Source organism: Gobio gobio, assembly GCF_949357685.1.
Source record: "Gobio gobio genome assembly, chromosome: 7".
NCBI lineage: Eukaryota > Metazoa > Chordata > Actinopteri > Cypriniformes > Gobionidae > Gobio > Gobio gobio.
Genome location: NC_137103.1, coordinates 15430970 through 15456168, shown reverse-complemented (window position 1 = coordinate 15456168; position 25199 = coordinate 15430970). Strand labels below are relative to the sequence as shown.

At 37.7% G+C, this 25199-nt stretch overlaps 1 protein-coding gene across 1 annotated transcript; it reads left to right on the top strand.

Annotated features, from left to right (window-relative positions):
- The first annotated feature begins 6800 nt into the window (after window positions 1–6800).
- On the top strand, window positions 6801–18400 carry LOC307129473 (uncharacterized protein). Its single transcript, XM_079821913.1, has 5 exons — window positions 6801–6906; window positions 15784–15901; window positions 16228–16931; window positions 17232–17347; window positions 17501–18400. Exons 3-5 carry the CDS (start codon window positions 16589–16591, stop codon window positions 18302–18304), a joined length of 1263 nt encoding a protein of 420 aa, XP_079678039.1. The 5' UTR covers window positions 6801–6906; window positions 15784–15901; window positions 16228–16588; the 3' UTR covers window positions 18305–18400.
- The last annotated feature ends 6799 nt before the right edge of the window (window positions 18401–25199 follow it).

Here is a 25199-nt window from a genome sequence, read left to right as displayed (position 1 = left end):
GCCCTGAGTACCATACTGAGCACATGCAGTCTTTCAAATGAGGCTACGGGGTGGAAGCTTTTGGACTCAGAAAGTACTTTACCTCATTTTATGTGTGGGGATCTACACAGGCAGGCACACAACACAGCTGCATCACATTCACCCAATACCTGGGATCACATGATGTTCTGGGAGGTCACATGACTAATCAGGAAGTGATAAGTGTTTGCTGGCTGTAATGGCTTGTTTCCACTGAGCGGTTCGGTATGGTACGGTATGGTACGGTACGCATTTATTTGCGTTTCCACTGTCAAAAGTTGTGACTGGTACCAAAATGCCGAACTGTACCGTACCACTTTTTTCGGTACCCTTCCGTTGGGGTACCTAGCACAGTGGTACGGTACTAAAGGGTGGAGCTAGACTCACTGCAGAACGCTGATTGGTTGACAGAGAATCGTCACTTGCGCGTGCGACAGGGGGATCGACAACACAAGAGGCGCCATTTTTAAATCACAAGATTGCAAAACAATGTCGGCGCGCAGCTTAACGTTATCGTGGTCGGCCCAGGAGGTGCAGACCTTGCTGGGTATCCTCGGTGAAGAAAGGGTCCAAAGGGAACTCGATGGCATGGTGAGAAACGAAAAGGTTTTTCAGCATGTTTCTGAGAGGATGGCTACCGAGGGGTTCCAGAGGACGTCCGAGCAGTGCCGCATTAAAAGTAAAAAACTGCGGAGTGACTACCGTAAGGTGAAAGACCACATGAGCCGGAGTGGTGTTCACAGAAAGAAATGGAAGTGGTTCGATATGATGGACGCCATCTACGGACACAGACCGGCGAGTTTGGGAAGAGAAGGAGGCATCGATACGGCCACCTCGTTGCTGGAGTCGATGATGGAGTCTGTCGGTAAGTTCGTACTAGTTGTGAAATAAAGTATACAACGATCACGGTAAAGCTTACTTTCAATGCACAACTTTTGAGCAAGCCTGTTGTTTGTTTGTTTTTTTGTTTGCAAGCCAGTGAGGTATCAATCAAGATTTGCAAGCTAGCAAGACTAGTTTATACTGTCTACTGTATTAGCCAGTGGTGGACGGAGTACAAATCTAGAAACGTACAGATACCCAAATATATATTACTATTTACTATTACTACTAAACATATTCTATTAAAGATATATGGGTCTAATGATAGAGCTTAATATAAGAGCTCAGTCTGAAATCATTATGCAATATCAGAGAGATGTGAAAATATGCCCACATTCAATGGGCTTAAACAGGACAGCAATGTTGCGGGGTAAAATTACAATATTGTGCTTTGGAATGTAGTGAAGTAAAAGTTTCTCAAAATAGAAGTACTCTGATAAAATATAAAGCTTTTAAAAAAAATCTTATGTACAGTAACAAAGTTAAAATGCTTTTTTACTGTCCACCGCTGTAATTGTCTACCCACTCAGTCCTACTATGTTGTATGTTCTCTATTTATCTTAAACTGTATTTTTGCAGTTTGTGTAATTAACATGACTTGTGTAACTTTTCAGTTGAGGATCCTAGCTGTCAGGAGGAAACAGAGGTAGTTGATGAGATGTTGTCCACTCCTGAGAGCTCAAGTGCGCCTGCCAGTGTCAGGACATCGACATCGACACCACCAGAAACCACTGCTCCATCTACTTCGAGTGAACCCCGGCATATAAGCATCGGTAAGACTTGAATACCAGAGTGAAAAGTCACTCACTGAACATAAATATTAATATTATTATAGTATTATACAGATTTTATACAGTATAATCTGGACATTGCATTGCAGTACTCTAGATGCCTCCCCCTTATATTGGTTGGCAAAAAGCAAAGGAAAAAAAATGTTTCGCTAACCAGCCAACATTCCTGTCTGTTTTGAATTTCTAGGCAAGAGGAAAAGGGCCCTGGTCGAGATGCAGGCAGCTGATGAGAGGCAGCAGGAGTGGCTGGAGAGGATGGAGGACCGTCGTGACCGGCGCTTTGAAATGATGCTGGAGGATGCTCGTGAGGCAAGGCGGCATGAGGCTGAAATAACTCCGCAACACATGGAGCAGTCTGCAAGCTTTAATCAGGCTTTCCTAGGCACACTCAGTCAGCTGGTGCAGGTGTTGAGTAGTCGCCGTAACCCTGTTCCACCATCCAGCCACTAGTGCTGTTACACGTTTTTTTTTTTTGGCACTTTTTGTTTGCACATATTTTTTCTGTTGTTGCACAGCACTTTGTATTTAAGCATTTGTTTGACTTTTCAAATTAAAGTACTTTTTTTATTACCTTGTGTGTCTTGTCATGTGTTCAATTGCCGTCTCACAGGTTTCCTATCTTACGTAATTTGATTAACATTACTGCCATCTGGCGCAACGATGCCAGAGTGAATGGACATTTTGTTTACTACCTTGATAAAATGGCCATTTGGGAGATTATGCTTAACTTTAACATACAAAATAGTTTTTAATGTGTTATTTACTCATGATCATTTATATGATTTTTAAATTAAAGGGGTGGTAAAACACATTCTTTTGCAGGCTTGATTGTGTTTGTGGGGTGCACTGTAACATGTGTTCATGCTTCGTTTAAAAAAAAATTGCATTATTTTTCATATATTTGACCTTTATTCTACACTGCTTTGTCCCTCCTTGTAAAACGGTCTGATGCTTTCCGGGTTCTATGAAGCCAGTCCCTAAAAAATACGCGATGGGCTCAGATTGGTTAGCTGGCCCAGTGTGTTGTGATTCGCTAACTGCCTAGTGCACGTTTGTCGGAAACGTCACGCCCTTTATCTTTACCGGTAGACTGTGCTTTGGTAGTATTAGAAACAATGGCGTCAATAAAACCATATGAGCCCGAATCAGACCCAGAACATTTTAGTGAAGATGATCGAGCAGAACCTGTTCAGTCCTCAAGAGTAAAGACTGCGGATCTATAGTGATCGCTACTGAATGGCACTTTTGTATTTTTATAATGATTATAGCCAAATATCTGTGGCAAGAACTATTAACCCAAAATGAACACTAAACACTGGCTTTACTAGTAGCAAAATCACACACAGAACCATGTTTAGCATGCCTGTAGATAAATAATACATAAAAGCTCTAATCAAAGAATCATTTAAACTAATGCCAAGTTCGCTGTTGAGATTTTAACGTTAGTGTTTGTAACGTTAGGTGTTAGTCGGATAACGTTAAGTATGAATGAGCATTTAACAGACTGGTTTGCAGAACAGCGTTGTCATCTGTTTACTTCCTTGCTACAACGTACAATTAACCGATTACAGGAAAACACATCGACGAAAAATAAATCAGACTTACAGGTTGTGGCCCGTAAACAGCTTCTGTTTGTAAATCCAGCTTTCAGGACAAGCCGTGGTGCAAATCCGGCATTGAACTCGCGAAGATTGTGGATGTTTTCCTCCGTGAAATGTGCAGCGCGCGTCGTGCATCCACGCCCTGGCAGTGTTTGTCTCGCGCATCTGACATTGTGCAAATCCGGCATTGAACTCACGAATATTGTGGATGTTTTCCTCCGTGAAATGTGCAGCGGGAGGTGCGCCCGTCGAGCATTCACACTGAACCGCTCATGAATTGCAACGGACGAATATTGTCCATTATGTCACATTTTCCAGTCTTCTCCTCCGACCCAGTCTGTCTCGTGCTTTATGATGGGCAGCATATATCTGCGACCTGTTCCCCTCTGTCTCAAACACATGCATATAACATGCTGTATGTTAAACGCCCATCCCCAGACCTGCAATCCGGATGAAAATAACAGTGTTTCGTCGGCATTGCAGCAACACCACTCCTGCCTATACCACTATACCACAACAACAGCGATACAAAATGCCCCCCCCCCCCTTATTTAATATTCTCGGAGGAGGGGTTTATGTAAATATTGAGGCTGGTGATGTCTCCAACCCTGGAGGAATATCTGTAGTCGCCTACCGGCCGTTTGCTGTTGTCCTTAGAAATGGATTTCTTTAAAAGCAAATATCTCCCTTTGCTTTAAACTTTGAACGTTGTAACTTTGCAGATGTTGTTTATGCTCAAGCAGCAACATTACACGCTAGCTAAAGTTAGAATAGTGAAATCGTGGTTTACCACCCCTTTAACCTATTGCAAGTAAAATCTAAATTTCTTTCTACATGGTATTGCAGAGAGTAAAAAGTCCTCTCTTTTACAAAATATGAAGAGGCAGGGTGAAAAAAAACAAGATTTATTTTTGTCCATAATATCAATCAAAACAGGTAAACAAAACAACCTAGCATTTACACAAGTGTGCCTTTGCTAAATGTACAACAGATTTAACTGTTCAAATGCCGCATCAGACCCTCACGTACGTCCCTGCCCTCCTCTTCTGCACCCTGTGCCAGTGGCACCACAGGCTCTGCAGTAACATCGATGATTTATATAACTGGATGACCACAAGAACTAAGGACTGTGTGACAGTCATTATATATCTCTGCATGTGCTAGCTAGCCGAAAACACTAGGGGATTGGAGATTTTTTCCATGATGGAGGAGATTTTAAAACAAAAATTAAAACATTAATATTAACAATATGCTTACTTGTAATAATCAACTGGTTCGTCCCATTGAGTTCAATTTATGGTAGTAGTTCTTTGTTAATCCACACATTCGTTGGTGGAGATTCATCCTTTGAGAATAATGAATGTGCTTACATTTCACAGACAGAAATGTACCCAATTGATTTGGATTTGCTTTAACATGTTGAATGATGGGACAGATAGATTGATAGTAAGCCTCACCAGTGGAGAATTAAGTTGACCAAAAATCAACATCGATTCAATGTTTGTCTTTTCAACACTGAAAAGCATGGAATTATCGACATTGATCCAATATTATTTAGCATTTAATTTTCAACATTGGTCCACTATTTTTTTAGCATTGAATTTTCAACATTGATCCAATATTACTTAGCATTGGCATTTCAACCTCAACCAAATTGATGATTCTGATGGAATTTCAACATTGACTCAATGTCACAATGCTATCTGGGAAAGCTATCATCGTGAGATTGATCAACCGAAAACAGAATTGCTAAAACAAGGAAGGAGCTAAAGGGATCCAACATCTTCATAAACCAACATCTAACAAAACGAAATGCTGACATCGCAAGAAAAGCGCACTCCTTGAAGAAACAAGGAACAATTCAAAACACATGGACCACAAACTGCAAAATATACATTTCATTGAACGGAACGCCGGAGCAAGCCAAAGTTTTGGTCATCAAAAAGTGTAATTATTATTATTATTATTATTATTATTATGGTGTACAAGACACAATGTATATCAAATTACAATAACTGTAGGACAGTTGCAGAATTATATCAAAGCAAGAAAATAAAACAAACAGTAATACTATACAACCGATAAAAAGTAGATAATATCTGGGAATAACTCATTATTAATAACTGGTAATATAAAAAAAATGTAAAGAAAAATTTGGTATTTTGTGGAGGTTGAAACTATTACAATATAAATGAATATCTCTCATGTTCAAGAATCCTGATGTGCAAGCTGAATCCAGTGTCATTATTAATGAGCTTTGAAGTGAAGCTAAAGGGACTTAACTGCTTGAACAGAATTGTTCTGGAGTTTTTCAATTAAATCTTCATACTCTTAATAACTCACTTTTTTATTAATAATAGGCCTACTTGTACTTGTAACTTTAAAATGAATTTAATATTTATATTAAAATCAACAACATTAGTAACACACAACAGTTGAAGGATTTTTTTTCAACAAACTGCAAGTAGATATTTATTTACGAATGAATCTTGATCCCAAATCAAACATATCTTGGGGTATAAAGTGTTTTTGTATAATATCAACCCAGACATCCCAAGTCTCCCGGAAGTTCCGGGAGTCTCCCGCATATTTATAGCGGCTCCCTGATGCCCGCAAATTAGTTAAATTCTCCCGCAATCTAGAGCGAGCGAGCAAGAGCGCGCATGCGAGACACAAACTGTGCACGAGCGCACGGCAGAGAGCGAGAGAGAGCGAGAGACCTTGCTAGTGTGCACCTAATGAAGCGCATGTAAGACGGAGAGCATCCTGATTGGCTTGTTTCGGTAAGTCAACCAATCAATTGTCAGTGCGGGCGGGCTTTTATCTCTTCTCCCGAACCGAATGAATCAGTTCAGTGTATTTAGAAACTGGAGCGCCATGGCAGAGGGAGAGTGCCCCAAAAAACTTAAGTATAAATATAATGACAATCTTGCACGCTGTACAGTTTGTAACTGACATGTTATGGTTGAGTTAAACAAGTTTCATTTCATGTGCATATTTTTTCAGGTCGGCTAGTTGCCAAGGCTACATGAAAACAACAAACTCCTTAGACCTGTTTAAAGTTGCAATGAAATATTAATAAAAGCAGTTTACATAAATAGTATAAGCAGCTTATGTAAATAGTAAAAGTGATCTACATAATTTTACATAATTTAACAAATAACAAATAATTGCATAGACCTATAGAAATGATATATTAATTATATATTATATTATACTATACAAGTAAAGTAATGTTCTGTGGTGAAATTCGGGATACCTTTCCTCCTTTCATGTTTTTTTTTTTTTGTGTGTGTGTGTGTGTGTGTGTGTGTGTGTGTGGGGGGGGGGGGGGGGGGGGGGTTGGAGAGATACCTCCCTGAAATGACTTTTTTCAGGTTGGGATGTCTGTAACCAAGATAACAGATCTTATGATTTGTCTTGTAGATAGTCTATTAAGGTTAGATAGTTTAACGGGGGTTGTTTTCCGCCAGTAGAGGGCGCTCGTGCAACCGAAGCGATGACACACATCCGAGTCTAGGAGAAGAAGAGAAGTGAGCGAGGGACAGGGAACATAAACATGAGAAGTGGAACACAGACGTTCATTCTTACATAAATCTGCTGTTTTTTAGACTGTGAGTATGTTCATTTGATCATTTATTATGTGATGGTGAAATTAAGCTTTTGCCTTAGTCCTAAACCTTAGGAGTTCATATTAAGGCATGATCAAAATAAAGTAAGATTATTATTGTGGAATGGTCAGTTGAATTGCTTAGAACTGGGCATTAATACAAATTGAGCGTGCTCAACTACACATGTAAATACACATTATGATTTATTCTTATCAAAGAAGTACTTATTCATTAGCTACTAGTGCTAATTCTTTAGGTAACGTTACTAGTAACTTACCTTTTTAAAAAAGATTCTAATACTTATTCATTAGATACTAGTGGCTATTAAATTGGTACTAGCACTTCTTTATTAGATACTAGTACCTATTAAATAGATACTAGTACTTATTTAGGTAACGACTAGTAAATGTTCTATAGATACAACATATTTAAAAATTTTGCCATTGAATTCTCTGTGAATCTGTCATACTATTCAGTTTTGACTAGTATTCTAATTGTGACTAGTACATATTTTGTATATACTAGTAGTTGTTCATTAGGTACTACAGGCCCGTAGCCAGCCTAGTGGAAAAAAAACGACCTTTTGCAGAAGTTTTGAAGAAGTCACTCAATTTAAACTAACATTTGTAGGATTACTAACTTATAATTGGTCAGCAAACTAAGCTTGTTTTAAAGGGTACATGTTCTTTATTTATTTGGTACTGTGCACACACACACATTCACTAGCTAGTCGGGAGTGTTCAGGGGCATGCACCCCTGAGAAATGTTGTATTTCTCTAATCTACATAAATGCATTTTAAGACGTTTAAAGGCCAAAAATTGGATAAGAAATAGCTGTCAGTGTCAGTAGATTATTTGTCAATTCCTGCTCTCTCCTCATCTCCATTACTCTTTCTTTTTCTCTCATTTCCCTCATCTTGCCCCGTCTCTTCCCCTCCTAAAGCGAGCTTTGACTGATTATTAGTTTGCCTTATTATTTTTGTCAGTCGTTTAACATTTCAATCCTAAAACAGCTGTCAAATGTTTTGTTTAGTTCTTATTTCTCACTTTATGACCGTTTTACTGAAGAGTCGAGTCGTGCTGGATTTCGTGCTCAGCATCTTCAGTGAACATAAAGCTGCTGCCTACTTTGTTTTGATTGGTCATCTTAAATATTTTCACGTTGACGAGCGAGCAGTGACAGATCACTGAGGCAGCACAGATGAGAAGATCTTGGTGCTGTGCAATATCTATGCTGCACTAAAATAGTGTTAATACTATATTAAGCAATTATTATATCACATCATATACACATCGCAAAAATACAGAGGTCCTGATTCAAATTACTGGCTGTCGTTATTTAAAAGAAAACTTATTTTTTTACTAGGGATACACCGATAGGATTATACATTTTTTTTTACAAACAATTATTGGCCGATACCGATTTTTGTCACTTGCCCTCTTGTCATTAAAATATAGTGTTTTGATCATGTTTTAAATCAGCAACGTAAAAAAAACATACATTAACTTAGTAGCTAGTTTATTGCTGCATTATCAAATAATTTCCAATGAACATCTGGATCTATTTAAAATTCACCAGGGCAACATAAATGCATAAATACAGCAGAACAAGATACATATGAAATTAACAGTGCTTTTTAGGTAGGTTTCACAGTTTCCAGGTACAGAAATAAACAAATGTTAAATAACACTGCATATTCTTCACGGTATAAATTAAATGCATATATTGTTATTACATTGAGACGTACAACATTAATATATTTCTGTCACAATTACTTTGTTAAACTTTTATTTTGACGGGTTGCCGTGAAGACCTTTGAGTTTGTGTTTATGATATGACGATAGATGTCGAATGAAATGGCAAAATGCTCATGAAGTGACTGGAGATGAGGTTCCTGCATTCATGTCCTCATATATTGAGGCGGCAGAGGCTAAAAAACACTGCACGTTTCAGTGTGTGTGAGGTAAATGAAACTCAGATGCACAGAAACATGCAGGATTCATATTTAAACAGTCTTTTTGCGGCTTAATAGTCACAGACACTATATTATAAGTTGATTTAAGTGTACTGATTTGCGTTTTATTTATTCATCAAAACTTTGACAAATTCCGTGACATTCTGCGTTATGCATTAAATTCCGTCTGTATTCCGTCTGCGTTTTCCGCATCGCTGAAATGAATCCTTATGAAAGTTAGTCAAGAGTAGTGAGCTTTTTTTGTTGTTGTTGTTGTTGTTTTTTTAATTAACATTCAAATGTAGACAGCAGCTCCACAGGAATATTAGATTATAATCTTGGATTATGCAGCAGACATTATACAGCTCAGTGCCTTCACACTATAAACCATCGGTTTGTTATATCTGCCTTTGTTATGCTATAGCTGATGGTTGTAAATTGATCAAAAATCGGCCGATAAATATCGGTGCATCTCTATTTTTTTATTTATTACACTTTATTGTTTATTACAATCTTTTGTCTTTTTTTTTCCAATTTACATTCTGGACTTTTTGGCATACGTACTAGTACTTTTTTTAGATGCTAGTGTATATTATTAGATACTAGTAATTAGGTACTAGTATTTATTCATTAGATACTAGTTCTTATTTATTAGATACTAAACATTTGAAGACTAAACATTGTTACAGTTCGCAAATTTATATTTATGCAGGTATACATTTATTTTGTACTAACATTTTGAAAATACGAATATTTTTATGTATCCTAAAATTGATGTCAGAACGTAAATTGTAGTGGTGTCAACAATAATCGATTCGGCGATGCATCGCAATTCGGGGCATGCACGATTCAGCATCGATGCGGCAAAGTGCCATAATCGATTATGTAACCGTTTATTTTCTGGCATTGAGTTGGACAATAAAGTTGTGAAGTTTTAATTACTTCCGGGGTCATAACAACAACAACAATCAAGATGGCTGAGGCGGAGGGAGATGACTGCAATAGACGGGTAATTAAAAATGCCCCCAAAGCTTGGAAAGCGGACATCTGGACACATTTCGGATTCCGGCTTCACACCGCACGCATTGGCAGTGCGTTGGCAGGGCAGAAGCGGTGCGTATGGCGAGCAGGTGTCGCGCGCCTCCGTTGTGGATTCACACTTGCAGCGTTTGTCTCGTGCAGCTGAACCGGGACTCGTATATTGCAAATACAGATGAATATTGTCCATTATGTCACATTTTCCGGTCTTCTCCTCCGAACCCCGTCTGTGTCGTACTTTGATTTATGATGGGCAGCATATATCTGCTGCAAATGCGACCGTGTTCCTCTCTGTCTCATACACACATGCATATAACTTATTGTATATAAGTAGTTCACATGATAAATGTAACATTAAAGTGAATATATGCTTCTAGTTTTAATCATTAAACAGGCTTTTGAAGTTTGGGCAAAAACTTCTGGCAGTGTTGTGTTTATTTTATTTTTTTACTGCTGGAAAAAGTTGGCTGTTATTATTGCTTTATTTAATTTCAAATGGTTCTAAAGCAGAGAGAAGAGAAACATTTCTCATTCAAAGCACTGATAGCAGTGATTTATGCCATATCCAATACCCTGTACCATATACCCTGTATTGGATAATAGGGCTGCTCGATTATGGAAAAAATCATAATCACGATTATTTTGGTCAATATTGAAATCACGATTATGTAACACGATTATTTCACATGACTTTGGGAATGTGTTGTATTTATTAAAAATACACCTTTCAACAATTCAATTGAAATTGTAACATTTGTTGTACTTTTTGAACTATTAAAATACATAATATAACATATATTCGAATCAAAGTATAAAAGTATTCACGTAAAAATGATAACCACAAATAAATAAGATCAACAATATGGTTCGGCTATGCTTTTCATGTACGTCTAACATTAGTTTTCAGGTACAGAAATGTATCAAATGTAAAATAACATTGCATATTTGAGTGCATAAATTAAAGATTAATCCTATTAAACTTACAAAAGCTATTCAATCAAGAGCGGTGAGTGATGTCCTTGTCTTTTGTTGTTTGACATTAAACAGACAGCAGTGAACGCTACTGCCCCTTTAAGACCTCGCGTCTTCTTTATCGACTGTATAAAGTTCACTTAAGGCATATACAGACTATGTCTGCTAAGATACTCATCAAGATGGACATGTTGACATACGTTTTGTGTGAGTTTGTCCGTTTAAGAGCAAGACTTGAAAGAGAACTCAATATTTGCGCGCTCTCGGATGAACGCACAGAGACACATTTTCTCACAGCGCGCGCGGCTTCTCATTCTAAACCTAAACCCTAAAGCACTAAACCCGGGTGATGACGGTGAAAACGACTGGTCATATTCGAACATATGGCAGCACTCGCAATCTCGCATGCATTGAACAAAGTTTACAAAGAGAGAATTATTTGAAAAATATTAGGGGAAAAAAGGACGTTTACACGGCTCCCCTGCTCTCGTCAGTTTTTGTTTCTTTATTAGATTGTCATAGGTCACTCTGTTTAATTTTCAAGTGGTTAAACAAATTCGTGATGTTCCCTTGCGTTGCAGACACTACCATGTAGCAAATCTTAGCATGTTTCTGCTCGTCGTCTGATTCCTCGAAGCCAAACTGTTCCCAGACAACGGAGTTGGTTTTGCCTTTTTTGCTCACCAAACGCTGCTGTAACTGCCCTCCTTCTGCCATCTTTACTCGCGCCAAGTTTTTAAATTCCAGCGGATGATATGCACACGAGTCTCGCGACCTGAGAGAGATTTGTGGGTTCGGGAGGGGCGGATGTGCGCGTGCGCGTTTCATTCAGAACGCAAGGCAAAATAATCGTTTTTTCTCGATTGTACTATTTTGGTGATCGTTGGGAGGCAAAATCGAAATCGAAATCGAAATTCGATTAATTGCACAGCCCTATTGGATAATACCCTGTACCATAAAATTTTATTTTATTTAATGACATTTATGTTAAAGATACAGGAGAGTGATAATACACACATAGCAGCCAATAAAATCTGATGTTCAATATCTGACTGCTTGTATTGCCTCATGACTGATTTGCCTTGTTGTGTGCAGTAGAATTTTGATGCATCGCAATGCATCGTAGAATCGAATTGAATCCAATCGTTACCTGGTGAATCGTAATCGAATCAAATTGTGAGGGCAGTGCCAATGCACACCCCTAGTAAATTGTGCCAATAATTCTGACCACAACTGTAGATTAGGGCTGGACCAGAATATTCGAATATTCGTTCGATGGGTTGGTATTCGATTTTCAAATTTGTGATTCGAATATTCGTTGTTGTTGTTTTTTTTCGTGAACACCTGGCATCCCGCTCAAAACGGCTCTCATTCGCGCTTGCATATGTTTACACTATAAAATCACTATAAAATACAATACTTTTTTTCAATTATCTTATAGCCAAGCCATTTTAATAGCCTCGTTATACTTAACAAATATATTTGCTTCTTCTTAGTGCTGTTCCCTCAATGCTGTGCTTGTGCGCTGAGCGGCTGAACGCATGCAGCTCTGCGCCGCGTTTACTTTCGGTTTGCCAATTCAGGGGCGGGTTGCTTGAATTGTGGGTTCATTAGCTATTATTCTATAATGAAAAACATAGCAACAAAACAGTACAATGACAAACTCCCTTAAGTAGGTGCTTTTACATCGCTTTAAAACCAAATATTCCGCGATCATCTTGTAATTTAGCTCTCGTGTAGAATATTATCTGACTGCTGCTGCTGATGTGCTGAGACGCCCGTTAGTTTGGCTCGAGTGGCACGTTCAGTTTTTTAATTGTAGTTAGTCTTAGACCCTAGCCCGGCCGTGTCCTACAGCTTACCAAAACTATCGGCACGAGTCCCGTGATTTTTTATTTTTTATTAAATTTTTTTATCCTCCCTATTAGGCCTACACATCGTTGCAGCCATTAAAATAGTTCAGTTTTGTTTTTAATGTCAAAGTAGTTATATTTTGTTTCGTTTCTTTATTAAGTTAATTTAGAAAAATGTTTAAAGCATTTTTTTGTTTGTTAAATTAAAGTTTTAGTTGTTTTAAAGTAATGACCAAGCGGACAGCAGCTGACAGTGAGTTAACCGCATGTTGGATCAATTTAGCCTCTCAAATCAACACTGGACTTGTCTTACTTGTAATGAAATCCATAGATATAAAACACTTCAAGCATCACAATGTTGGTTTAAACATTTAGCCTACTATCACCACCACCACCACCACCACAGTAAAAAGGCATTTTTGACAAGCTGAGGCTGATGCTGCTCGCAACGGCGCAAATGAAACCAATAAAATGAAGTGATGTGACGTGTTTTTTTAATTAATTAATTAATTTTTTATTTAATTTGTTTTTTTATTTTAGTGCCATATAGAACCTTTTTTTTGAGTAAACATTCCTCCCTATTACACATTGTTGCAGCCATTAAAATAGTTCAGTTTTGTTTTTAATGTCAAAGTAGTTATATTTCGTTTTGTTTCTTTATTAAGTTAATTTAGACAAATGTTTAAAGCATTTTTTTGATTGTTAAATTAAAGTTTTCTTTTTTTTAAGTAACGACCAAGCGGACTGAGTGAGTTAACAACACATGTTTGATCCATTTATCCTCTTAAATCAACACTTAACTTGTCTTGCTTATAATACGTTTTTTTTTTTTTGAGGAAACGTGTTCAAAAAGAAAGAAATAAAAATTAGGCAGGTTGTCTTAACTTACACCTCTCCGCAAAATTAATATAAATCCGATCTTCAATTCTTGCGCTATATGCACATTTAACGGAGTTCATGTCAACGAAAGCTACAGATATGAGCTGCATTATAGGCTATTCATCAGCTCATTTCAAGATCAAAGACCGTAATATCAGAACTAGTGACCTAAGCACTGTAAGAGCATTGAGTCTCATTAATGAAGATGATTGTGTTTTTGAGCATCTAAGAGGTTCGGCAGTTTGCGTGTTGGCTTGCTTTACTCATTTGCGGCGATACTCTAAACACTGTGAGCCATCTTGACAGTCGTGTTGTCATAGTCTCATGTTGTTTCCACCAGCGCTGCACACCTCATTGTTTCTTTTAATTAATGAATGTCTAAAATATAAAATGAAGGAAAAAACCTGCGTCCCAGAGGCAGAAATAGGGGCTCTTAGTTTGTTCTATAACTGAACAGAATTATTTTTACTAGCTACTATAATATATCAAAACTGGGACGTAACAGATCTGTGTGTTTTGTATCACGAGTTCATTGCCCGTTCGCGGAGCATAAAAGCCCTGCCCGCGTGAGGCGCGCCGCTTCTCCAGATTCCAGCCTTTATTAGAGAGAAGGATATGTTCAGCTCCTTCCCTCCGAAGCTTCGAATATTCGATGTTGATCACTACCAAAGCTTCGAAGCTCAAAAAATGGTATTCGGACCAGCCCTACTGTAGATTAACCCTTATTAAAGTTATTCAGTTAAGAGCTCCTGTATTTTATCTTGTCTTTTATGAGAAAACACTTTCCCTGCCCCTAAACCTACCCATCACAAGAAACATTCTGCATTTTAACATTTTCAAAAAAACGGAATTTAGTATGTTTATAAATCCATTTACATTGTGGGGACACACACACACATAATGGTTCATTTCGGCGTAGACATTCACGCGGAATCACACGGTGTAGACATACATGAGGAATCACATGCCGTAGACATACACGCGGAATCACATGGCGTAGACATACACGCAGAGATGATGGTTCGTTTTGCCGTACACATACACGCGGAATCACACGGCGTAGACATACACACGGATAGCTCAAAATGCGTTCAGAAAACACGCCATTTGGCTTTAGAAAGGGGAGTGTATGTTTACGCAAAGTCATGATGTCATGTTGGTTACTGAATAAAATGTTGACGCAGGACTGTCATGGAACACAAGGGAAATCAAAAACGGCAGGCAGAGATGAGAATCCAAAAGCAGGGGAATTTAATGTAGATGACAAAATATAAATAAAAAATCAGGAACAAAATAACACTTGAGAAATACATAAAAGAAAACACGGGGAACAGAGAACACCTGCAAAACGAAAAGAGTTTATCAAGTTATTATGCGTAGTAAGTTGTGAAAAAAGAACTCAATGTGGTATCGCACTGAATGACAATCACTAGAAGCACTCTCTCAGAGTGCGCGCAATCCCGAATTCAGTTCTCTTTGTGCTTAAATGGTCAAATACAGACAAAGTTGTCAAAATACCCATCATATGTAAGATCACATAAAATTATAGTTGGTTATGGTTTAAGTGAACGTAAAGAGCTCTGTGAAACTAGAAAACTAGATATGTGTCACTATCTTAGATCCAAGCATTCGGTCTTTGAGAGACAGCAGCCTAAAATACCTTTCTGTGTCATTAATAGCCATGTTTCCACTGTCAGGCCAAAAACGAGCGTGCTAGTGCGTGCCAGGGCTAGTCACGTTTCCACTGTCACTTTCAAGGCTTGATCATGCCTAGTTGGGGCTTTCTCTGGACCATCCAATACCTTGGTCCAAAGCGGGCCAACTGGGGCTTGAGGTGTGGCCATGAACAAAGGCAGAGTTTACCTGAGTCAGGAGAAGGTCAACACCGCTGCTCATTTCCCATGTTAATATATAAGGCTACCAGCTAACTTCAACATTTTAAACTATTTTCAGGTCAAATCACACTTTCAGATACTAGCTAGTGTTTGAAATAACTTCCTTGCAATCCGATAAGGATCCTTATCACTGTATGAGGCAGAAATATATTTATATGCAATGCTTCCCGTCTCGTATTCCCTCATGAGAAATCTGGTCACCCTACATTACTAGGATCTGTAATTCAGAAACATGGCTTTTCCTATCACTGCTACGCTGATGACATACAACTCTACCTCTCATTCCAGCCTGATGATCTGATGGTAGCTGCTCGCATCTCATTTCTTGCTGGATGAAGGACCACCACCACAGAGCTGCTTGTGATCTCAGCCAACCCAACACTTCACAACGTCTCCATTCAGCTAGGTTTGTCAACCATAACTCCATCCAGGACAGCCAGGAACCTTGAAGTTGTGATCAGTGATCAGTTAAACTTCATAGACCACATCGCTAGAACTGCCCGGTCCTGTATATTTGCTGTATACAACATTAGGAAGATCAGAGGCCTCGTTTATAAAATGTTGTCCTAAAATGTTTCTTACTTTTTCTCAAATGTGCGTACGTGTGATTCAGAGAACTAAATTATTCACAAAATATAAATAAATAAATGGCGTATACACTGATGTTTGCCTAGAGAACAACCACTGACTCTGCACCCCTATACCTAAACTCACTACTTATGTGCCCTTCAGAAGCTTGCATTCTGCAAGTGAACAACGCCTTGTGGTGCCATCCCAAAGAGGAACAAAATTGCATTCACAGACCTTTACCTTGACTGTTCCTTGTTGGTGGAATGATCTGCCATACTCAACCCGAGCTGCTGAGTCTTTAGCCATATTTGATAAGTTGCCCTGACACACCAAGCCGACGCTCGACATCCGACGGCCAAGTACCACGTCCGTTCTGCGCCTGCATAAGAGGAAATACTTTTCCATACCAGCTGGTGACAGTAGTCTGTTTTCGTTTTTCAAAGCGGCAAACCGGAAGAGCTATAAAGATATAAATCGGCTCAGAATCTCGCTCACCACAGACGGATTCGTGCACATTTCAGAAATGTCTGACACGTTGCAAATGGCACTGGCGTTGTCAGCCCTTGGTCTTTTGCTTGTGGAAGAGGAAAGGAAGAAGCGGACGGGAAAAATACGGAGAAAGCGCACTAAATGGGTGAAACCATGGATACGCCAGAGACAGGCTCAAGGGGCTTTCACGAACCTGTGTCGCGAGCTCGAGTTAGCTGAAACCTCCGATTTTAAAAATTTTGCTCGGCTTTTTCCTATTCAGTTTCACATGTTAAAAGAACTTATCAGTCCAATCATACAGAGGAGAAACACAAACTACCGGGATTGTATCTCCGTAGGGGAACGTCTGATGATTACACTACGGTTCTTGGCAACAGGTAAGCAAGCTAAAGGTTATTCTTTGTTTTAACATTGCATTACAACACCTTTTCAGTCGTATATTTTGGTGTATTATTAAGCGTTATTTAAGTGAAAAGAATTTGATTTCGGGTGGCAATTGTTGCCTACTTGAAAAAAAGACAACGTATAACACTTAATTCTGGTTGTTTATAGCACCATAGCTTTAATAATTAACAATAATCTGATTTCATGTAATGAAAAGGCATTGAGTGTTTAATTTGACTCTGGAAAAGGTGTGGAAAATTGATAATGGAGTTATGTGATTGTAATCTTTGCAGGGGAAAGCTTCAGGAGCCTTTCTTACCAGTTCCGAATGGGAATGTCTACAATTCAGCAATTCATTCCTGAAACCTGTGCAGCAATCTATCAGGTCTTAAAAGATAAATACCTGAAGGTATGCTTGTATCTGTTTGTTTGTTTTTTGTTTGTCAACTTTTACAGTGCATTTTGCTCACATTCTGACAGTGAAACATGCCAAAATGACTACGTGTTATCAAGGGTCTGACAAATAAAACAAATTTTTCTTTTAACTTTTATTGTTATTCAGTGCCCAGACACAGTGGAAGAGTGGCAGCAAGTGGCCATTGAATTCCAGGCTCAGTGGAACTTCCCAAACTGCCTGGGTGCTCTGGATGGGAAGCACATCAACATTCGTCCCCCACCAGGAACAAGATCAACATTCTACAACTACAAGCATACATTTTCCATAGTTCTAATGGCACTGGTTGACAGCAATTACAGATTCCTGTATGTTGATGTGGGCTGCAATGGGCGTATTTCAGATGGTGGAGTGTTTGGTGGGTGCTCCTTGCAGGATGCCTTGGAGAAAAGAACATCCAACACACCTGCCCCTGCACCTCTTCCTGAATCTGACCAGCTGGCCCCTTACTGCATTGTGGCAGATGAGGCATTTCCCTTGAAGGAGTACCTCATGAAGCCATATCCAAACCGCAGGCTATCTGTAGAGCAACGCATCTTCAATTACAGGCTTTCACGAGCTCGGAGGGTGGTTGAAAATGCATTTGGCATCCTGGCAAATCGTTTTCGAATCTTTCTAACCACCATTAATATTCAAAACACTGGCAAAGTGGAGGACATTGTTTTGGCTTGCTGTGCTCTGCACAACTTTCTGCGTACAGAGTGCTGTGAAGTATACATGGCAGGAATCGACCAGGAAGGACTAGATCATGACACTGTCCCAGGAAGATGGAGACAAGACCCTGGCCTACAGCAGGCCTCTCTGCCACACACAACCAACAGTACAACTCATGCCAAGCAGCTCAGGGATAAACTGTGCCAGTACTTTAATTCAGACATTGGTGCAGTACCCTTTCAGTGGGGCAAAATATAAACATGTGACAAACTTGTTTGTTTCCAGTCATTGACCTTGCATTCTGTTTTATGACGATGGTGTGAAATTGCAAAATAAAGGTTAGAATATTACATCATTTTGTGTATTGATATCTTTTTTGAATAAATAAATAAAAAAAAAAAAAATTTACCCAAAGTCAAAATGTGAACAATGTGATACCATAGATTCTTACACTTGTTCACCAATCACCCATAACAAGAACAGGGCATAGCTAAAACAATACCCTGGAAATTGGCTAAATGGATCTATTCAGATGCACATGTGGAAATTAATGTGTTGAGTTACTTGTAAATAGACCCATCTGAACAATCAGTGGCCACTTTACCAAAAGCAAAATGTTTATTTTTATTCTTAAATTTAAAAAATATAAAAAATTGTTTATTTACCCTGATAGTTTGATTTGAGGTGCTCTCCTTCCTTTTTGTGTGAGGCTCTAGAAACTGCAAATGGGTCAGGATCCATTGCTGCCTCCCAGTCTTCTGAGCTCCAGAACTTCCTGAGGATCCATGTTTCTTGTAACGCATGTACTTGGTTCGCAATGAGCTCTTTCTCTGAAGGACAAAGTAAAAATTTTATGACTATTTGTAATGCCGACAAATGTTATTTTTTGTTCTACTGTTAACTGGACGAATTCTAGATGACAGCACTTATTTCAGTTTATTACAGTCGCTAGAACACATTTCTCAATACTTTTAGGTCACTTTTGCAAAACTCTTCACACAGTGAGTACAACAGAAAACTGTGGATCATTTATCATTGCTTTGGGACATGAAGACATGAATTAAGTGTTTTGGTATCTTTAGTGCATTTTGAATGTGAAAGTAAGTGCTGTGCAAAGATGAAAGTTGGTTAATAGAACTGTGTGAAGAATTTTACAAAGTGACCTAAGTAATGAGAAATGTGTCCTAGCGATTATAATAATAAAAAAATGTTTAATTGCACTGCACCAAATTATTTTGGTACACACACAACACCCTAACACATGCAGTTTTTTTTTTTTATATGGACTACTGAAAAATAACAAACAAGTTTTCTAAAGACCTCAATTGCCAAAAAGGAAATCTTACCTGATATTAGATTAGATTAGATTAGATTCAACTTTGTCATTACACAAGTACAAGTATATGACAAGTTTATTTGCGATCTCACGTCACAGTTCAGCTTTCGCCACACGGTTGACATAAAATTGTTTCCGTAATGTCATACAAAGCCGGCCTTTCCTGGATCATGCTGATCAATTCGTCTTCAATTGCCTCGGTCCACACAGCCATATCTTTTTAAAATATTCACGTGTATCGGAATGATAAATGTAAACAAATGAGACAGGCGTTCTGTGTGTTGCCTCTTGACTCCGTCGTTTACTTGCTTCGTCACTTCCGGATTTTTTTTCTTGTGCACTGGTTAGCTAGCTGAACAGCCAATCAGAACGATCAGATGGCCCGACTGACCGACATGCGCAGACGCCGATTCAACATGTCGAATCGGCAGAAAAATAGCCGACTAGGACCAACGTCAGAGAAAACTTAGTTGGCCGACGCATGAAAACTGCCCGACGGCCGACCGTCGGCTTGGTGTGTTCTGGGCTTAATGTTGGTTTGATTGCTTTCATTGTTTTTCTCATTCGTAAGTCGCTTTGTTTAAAAGGGTATGCTAAATGATTCAATGTAAATTTAAATCTAAATGTCATGGAAGTGTTTTCAATTGACTATTAGAGCAAAACATTTGCACCTGGATAATTCAGAGTAATTGTAAGTGTGATGAGCATCTGCTAAATGAGCAACAGTGACCACAATTCACACCTTAATTCAGTGAACCCGTTAATGAGTTTAAATGCTGGAAAGTTTAAATTCCCATCTTCCCACAGGAGAAGAAGAAGAAGAAACAGGAGACATTACTCCAGGAGAAACTACTGACATACCACTATAAAGATGGAGTTTAAGGAAGAACCCTGCAGAATAAAAGATGAAGATATAGAGGAACAAATAGGTTGGTGTTTTCCTTCATTCTCTTTAAGGACTGATGAGGAACATTAAGATTAAAACTGACAATTAACATTTTAAACATTTAGATACTAGTAGACTCAATATAAGATTTGTGCTAAATTAAGAACAAACTATTTTTTTTAATGTTTTTCCTTTGTCCTTGTTTAATTTAATTATGGGAATGTATTATGTTGATCTTAGACCCAATGGAAGTGAATGAAGACAAACCGCATCAGTTTCAAAAAGCTCATCATTTCACAAATGAAGATGGAAACATAATTTCAAAGACCGAAAACGATTTCACACAGATACAAGCTGGAAAAACTGGAGACAATGGATTTTTCACCTGCGTTGAGTGTGGAAAAAGTTTCATAAATAAAACAAACCTGAATGTGCACATGAAAATTCACACTGGAAAGAGGCCTCATACATGCACTCAGTGTGGAAAGAGTTTCAGTCGCAAAGGACACGTCAATGATCACATGAGAATTCACACTGGAGAAAAACCGTTCACATGCACTCAGTGTGGAAGGAGTTTCACTCAGAAAAGTGCTCTCAGAGATCATCTGCGCCGTCACTCTGGAGTGAGATCATTCAGCTGTGATCAGTGTGATAAAACATTTGTTTTGGAATCATACTTCAGAAGACACCTTAAATCTCACGCTGCTGTGATGCCCTACATTTGTCCTGTATGTGGAAAGAGTTTTGCAGTACTGAAGTATTTAAAACAGCATGAGATGATTCATACTGGTGTGAGACCTTATATTTGCCCTGACTGTGGGAAGAGCTTTATTAAACCGAGCAACCTAAAATCACACCAGAGAATTCATACTGGAGAGAAACCGTACAAGTGCTCACACTGTGGAAAGAGTTTCACTCAGTCATCACACCTGAAAGATCATAAGAGAATTCATACTGGAGAGAAGCCGCACCAGTGCTCTGCATGTGGGAAGTGTTTCACTCATGTATCTGGTCTACATGTCCATATGAAAAAGCATTGCCCAAAGATCTCTAAGTGAGCAAAGTTTTAAGTTCAGACCCATTAGGTACAAGTAATATAATAATAATAATTTGATATTCAGAATAAGCTAAAATTGGAATTTGTGAATCATTGGCAACAATAGCCGGGAAAACGTTCTATAAACAATGTTTATAATGTATTATAGCCCCATTTATACTTATTTATAAGTAAGTATTACTATTCTATAAATATATTTATAAAGACTCACTACGAGCTAGAATGCATTATAATAACAGGTATAGTTACATTTATAATATTTTTTATAATTATGTCATGCATTTGCGATGCATGCAAGGAATGATGCAACACAATTATGCGAGTAAAAATGTTTTTTATATATGATAGTACTGCATTGTTACAGATCGCTTGATACTGATTATGTGTCTAACTAAACATATCTTACCACGCTGTCACAGGCTGGAGTATCCTTTGTATTTGAGGTGTTGTTGGTTCATTGTCCTGCGATTTCAGGATCAGACTCGAAACATGTATGGGCCAGGGCTCGTGTTACGTCTCCCTATTTAAGATGTCTAGGAGTAATAGGGTATGTTACATACATGTTAAGTTAAATAGTTAACCCTTAATCGTCCCTCAAGTAGGGTTTACTTTGAGTCCCTTGGGGTCAGATAGACCCCAAACTTTTACAGAGCGATTGCATAAGGAAATATAATTTTTTTCCATGGAAAACTATATATCATTATTTTTATTTACTTCTCAACTATACATTTATGCTGTGTTTTTGTGGGTATTTGGTAGTTTTTTTTAACCTATTTACTGCACAAATACTTAACTATGTCATAAATTGGCTCATTAAAAATTATTTTTTTAATGAAAAAAATCACTTGAATGATGATCTTAAATAAATATAAATAGTTTTTGGACATTGCTCTATGTGTTAGGGATAGAATACCACCATCTGTAGGTTTGTGGAAAAACTTTAGGAATTATAGTTAAAGAGAAAGTGTGCAATGACCACATTATCCAATAGAGGTCCATAGGGAAGTTATGCAAAAGTTAAGCTGCCTTTCATCTTTCTTTTATTTGCCCTTTTCCCTCTCTTTCTCATGATTGTTCTATGTTGCATTTGTGCTCTAGTATTTGTCCTTCATTTATGTATGGAATTTTTTCAGATTTATGCCAGTTTTGTTGATTTTATTTGCCATTTTCCATAAAAATGCTCTCTGTTGCAGTCACACACGTGTGTGTGTGTGTGTGTGTGTGTGTGTGTGTGTGTGTGTGTGTGTGTGTGTGTGTGTGTGTGTGTGTGTGTATGAGATAGAAAGTTCGTTCTACTTTGTGTTTATGCTCTAGGACCAGACCTTGATATAAATGTGGAAATTTTCAGATTTATACTGGATTTAGTTAATTTTTTTTGACAAAAAAAAGTGAATTTTTTTTTTTTTTTACACTTTCCCATTCATTTTCAATGTGGGGTCAATCTGAGCCAGAGGGACTTAAACGGTAAAACATTTTTAAACACCTTTAGAACAACCAAATCAAGCCCAGATTTTTTGTGCATGTTTAGATAGATTATTTAGGAAAAGTCACAGAGTCTCATATCCCTGAGATGAAGGGAACACTTTTTAAAAATGGAGGAAAAGTCCAGTGGGGTCAGCTGGACCCCAAGGGATGATTAAGGGTTAAATACGTTAAAACAAATAAAAATTAAAAAACTGGTTCAGTTACTAATGACTTGTGTGATGATAAATCAGGTAGAGACAGATATGAACTGATGGTTTTTTTCAATAGTAGTTCAAAATCATAAGGAACACACCTGATTGTTTTTTATAAAATAATAGTAAGCCAAGAAATGTACACAATATATACACAAATAATAAAACAAAAACAGAACACAAAAGCAAGGGACAATGAGCGATGCTAAAGCAAAGAAATCAACAAAATAAAACATGCACTAACTTATCATTTTAAAGTACTAAATTAACAAACAAATAAAGTGCAAAAATAAACCCCTTCCACAACTAAACTACACTAACTAACAAACATAAACACATGGGGTAGCATGCACTCCTTACCTGGGGCCCGTTTCAGAAAGGAGGTTAAGTTAAAACTCTGAGTATGTTAACCCTGAAATGAGGGGAACTCTGGGTTTTCCGTTTCAGAATGGGAGGTATGTTAACCCCCAAGAAAGCCGGGTAAGTCAAGCCCGTGTCTGAAAGAGAGGTAACTTATACTCAGAGTCAGCTACCATGGTAACTTACTCTGTGAACCTAACCAGGTTTTCTTTGGTAAACCCAGAGTTTCTTTTGGTCTCCTCCCCCTTTTTAAAGCACCAGCGGTGTTTAAATACTCAATTCATGAATTCACGCTGCACAAATGGTTTTCATACGGACTATATTTTCTTATCCTATTGGCAGATCATTTGAAAAATGCACTTAGCGTTTTTTTTTTTAGGAAAAAAGACTAAATACTTATGTATTTTTTCTTATGTAGAAAATGCACATTGATTTAAGAATCTAGATATTTTGCCTGGAAATTACAAGACAAAAGAAAAGCATTTTTTGCAGTGCAGGTACATTCATTCACTGCGAATATTTTCATCAAGAGGACACTGTCAAAGTGACAAAAATAGCATCCTGTAAATAAATGAGGCTGCAATAATTTGTAGGGAGTTACAATCATGTCAGGAGAGGATTTTTTTGCTTGCTATATCCACATGCATATTTATTTGAGCAGTACCATGTTTTAATGATAATTTTCTAAATAATATCAGGGATGCAGAGCATATTAGTAAGGCCGCTGTATGCAGAGAGGTAAGGAAAGTTTGCTTCACTCTCACGTGAGCTCTTTCTGAATATGTTTCCTGGGCACAAATCCATGAGAGCATCAAAGAGGAGTTGCAACCTCTGGAAGTAACCTAATAATTAGAATTTCCTTTAGGATTTCCAATGTGGTTGGATGCATATTCCAATCGTACCTTCCGAAAATTAAACAGATTACTATATGGAATGGAAGAATACAAGATGGAAGGGTAGTCTGAAATATATGCCATACACCACAGGTGTTAAATAAACACATATTATTCACAACTTATTTGGTCATCTTTATGAATGCAAAAGCATCAGTTCTTTTTTCCCTGTTGGATTTTAATATTTTTCCTCCATCTCATCTTCTGTCAGTGGTGCTGGTGCAGGTCCTCCCATCATTTTGTTAGCCTCTGCCTTCTTGCTGTTGGCTGAGTAGGTCAAATGTTCATTTCATTATCCTAATTCAGAAATGTAACAGGTTGGATCAGAGAACATTATGTGAAAAGAGCATTAGACTATGAGGAAACCATTACGAAACAAAAATATATTTCTCAATATATTATGTGACAATATATTTCCATGTGTCTCCATATATTGTGAGATTTACATAGTAATATATCATATATGCAAGTTATATATTGCATGGGACAATAATGCAATTATTGCCGTTTTCAAATATTGAATAAATACATATTATTATAGGCTACTATTTAATATATTATGTATATTGAAATATATCCCTCATTATATGAAATTATAAATTGGAAGAGCCATTGTGTATATATATATATATATATGTGTAAATATATTATGTCAAATTATATGTGATAATATACCTCAATGTATAAGATAATATAATCAGATTTATATGGGAACATATGTCTTAAATATATTGAGTTATATTACATAATATTATATATAATTATCATATTATATATTGTATGCATGGTAAATATGAAATAATCTAATGTACAATGTCTGTCATATATTTTAAAATATAATAGATCGAATAAGACATCAATATAGTTCACAGTAACTGAATGAGGTTTATTTCAAAAGCAGCAGCTGAATGTTACGTCTGGTGACAGGAAAAAGCAGGGCCGGCC

Coding starts and splice junctions, on each gene's coding strand:
- LOC307129473 (XM_079821913.1), top strand. CDS start 16,589: ATGTCTGACACGTTGCAAATGGCACTGGCGTTGTCAGCCCTTGGTCTT. Junction 16,932..17,231: donor ACTACGGTTCTTGGCAACAG/GTAAGCAAGCTA, acceptor TAATCTTTGCAG/GGGAAAGCTTCAGGAGCCTT. Junction 17,348..17,500: donor TAAAAGATAAATACCTGAAG/GTATGCTTGTAT, acceptor ATTGTTATTCAG/TGCCCAGACACAGTGGAAGA.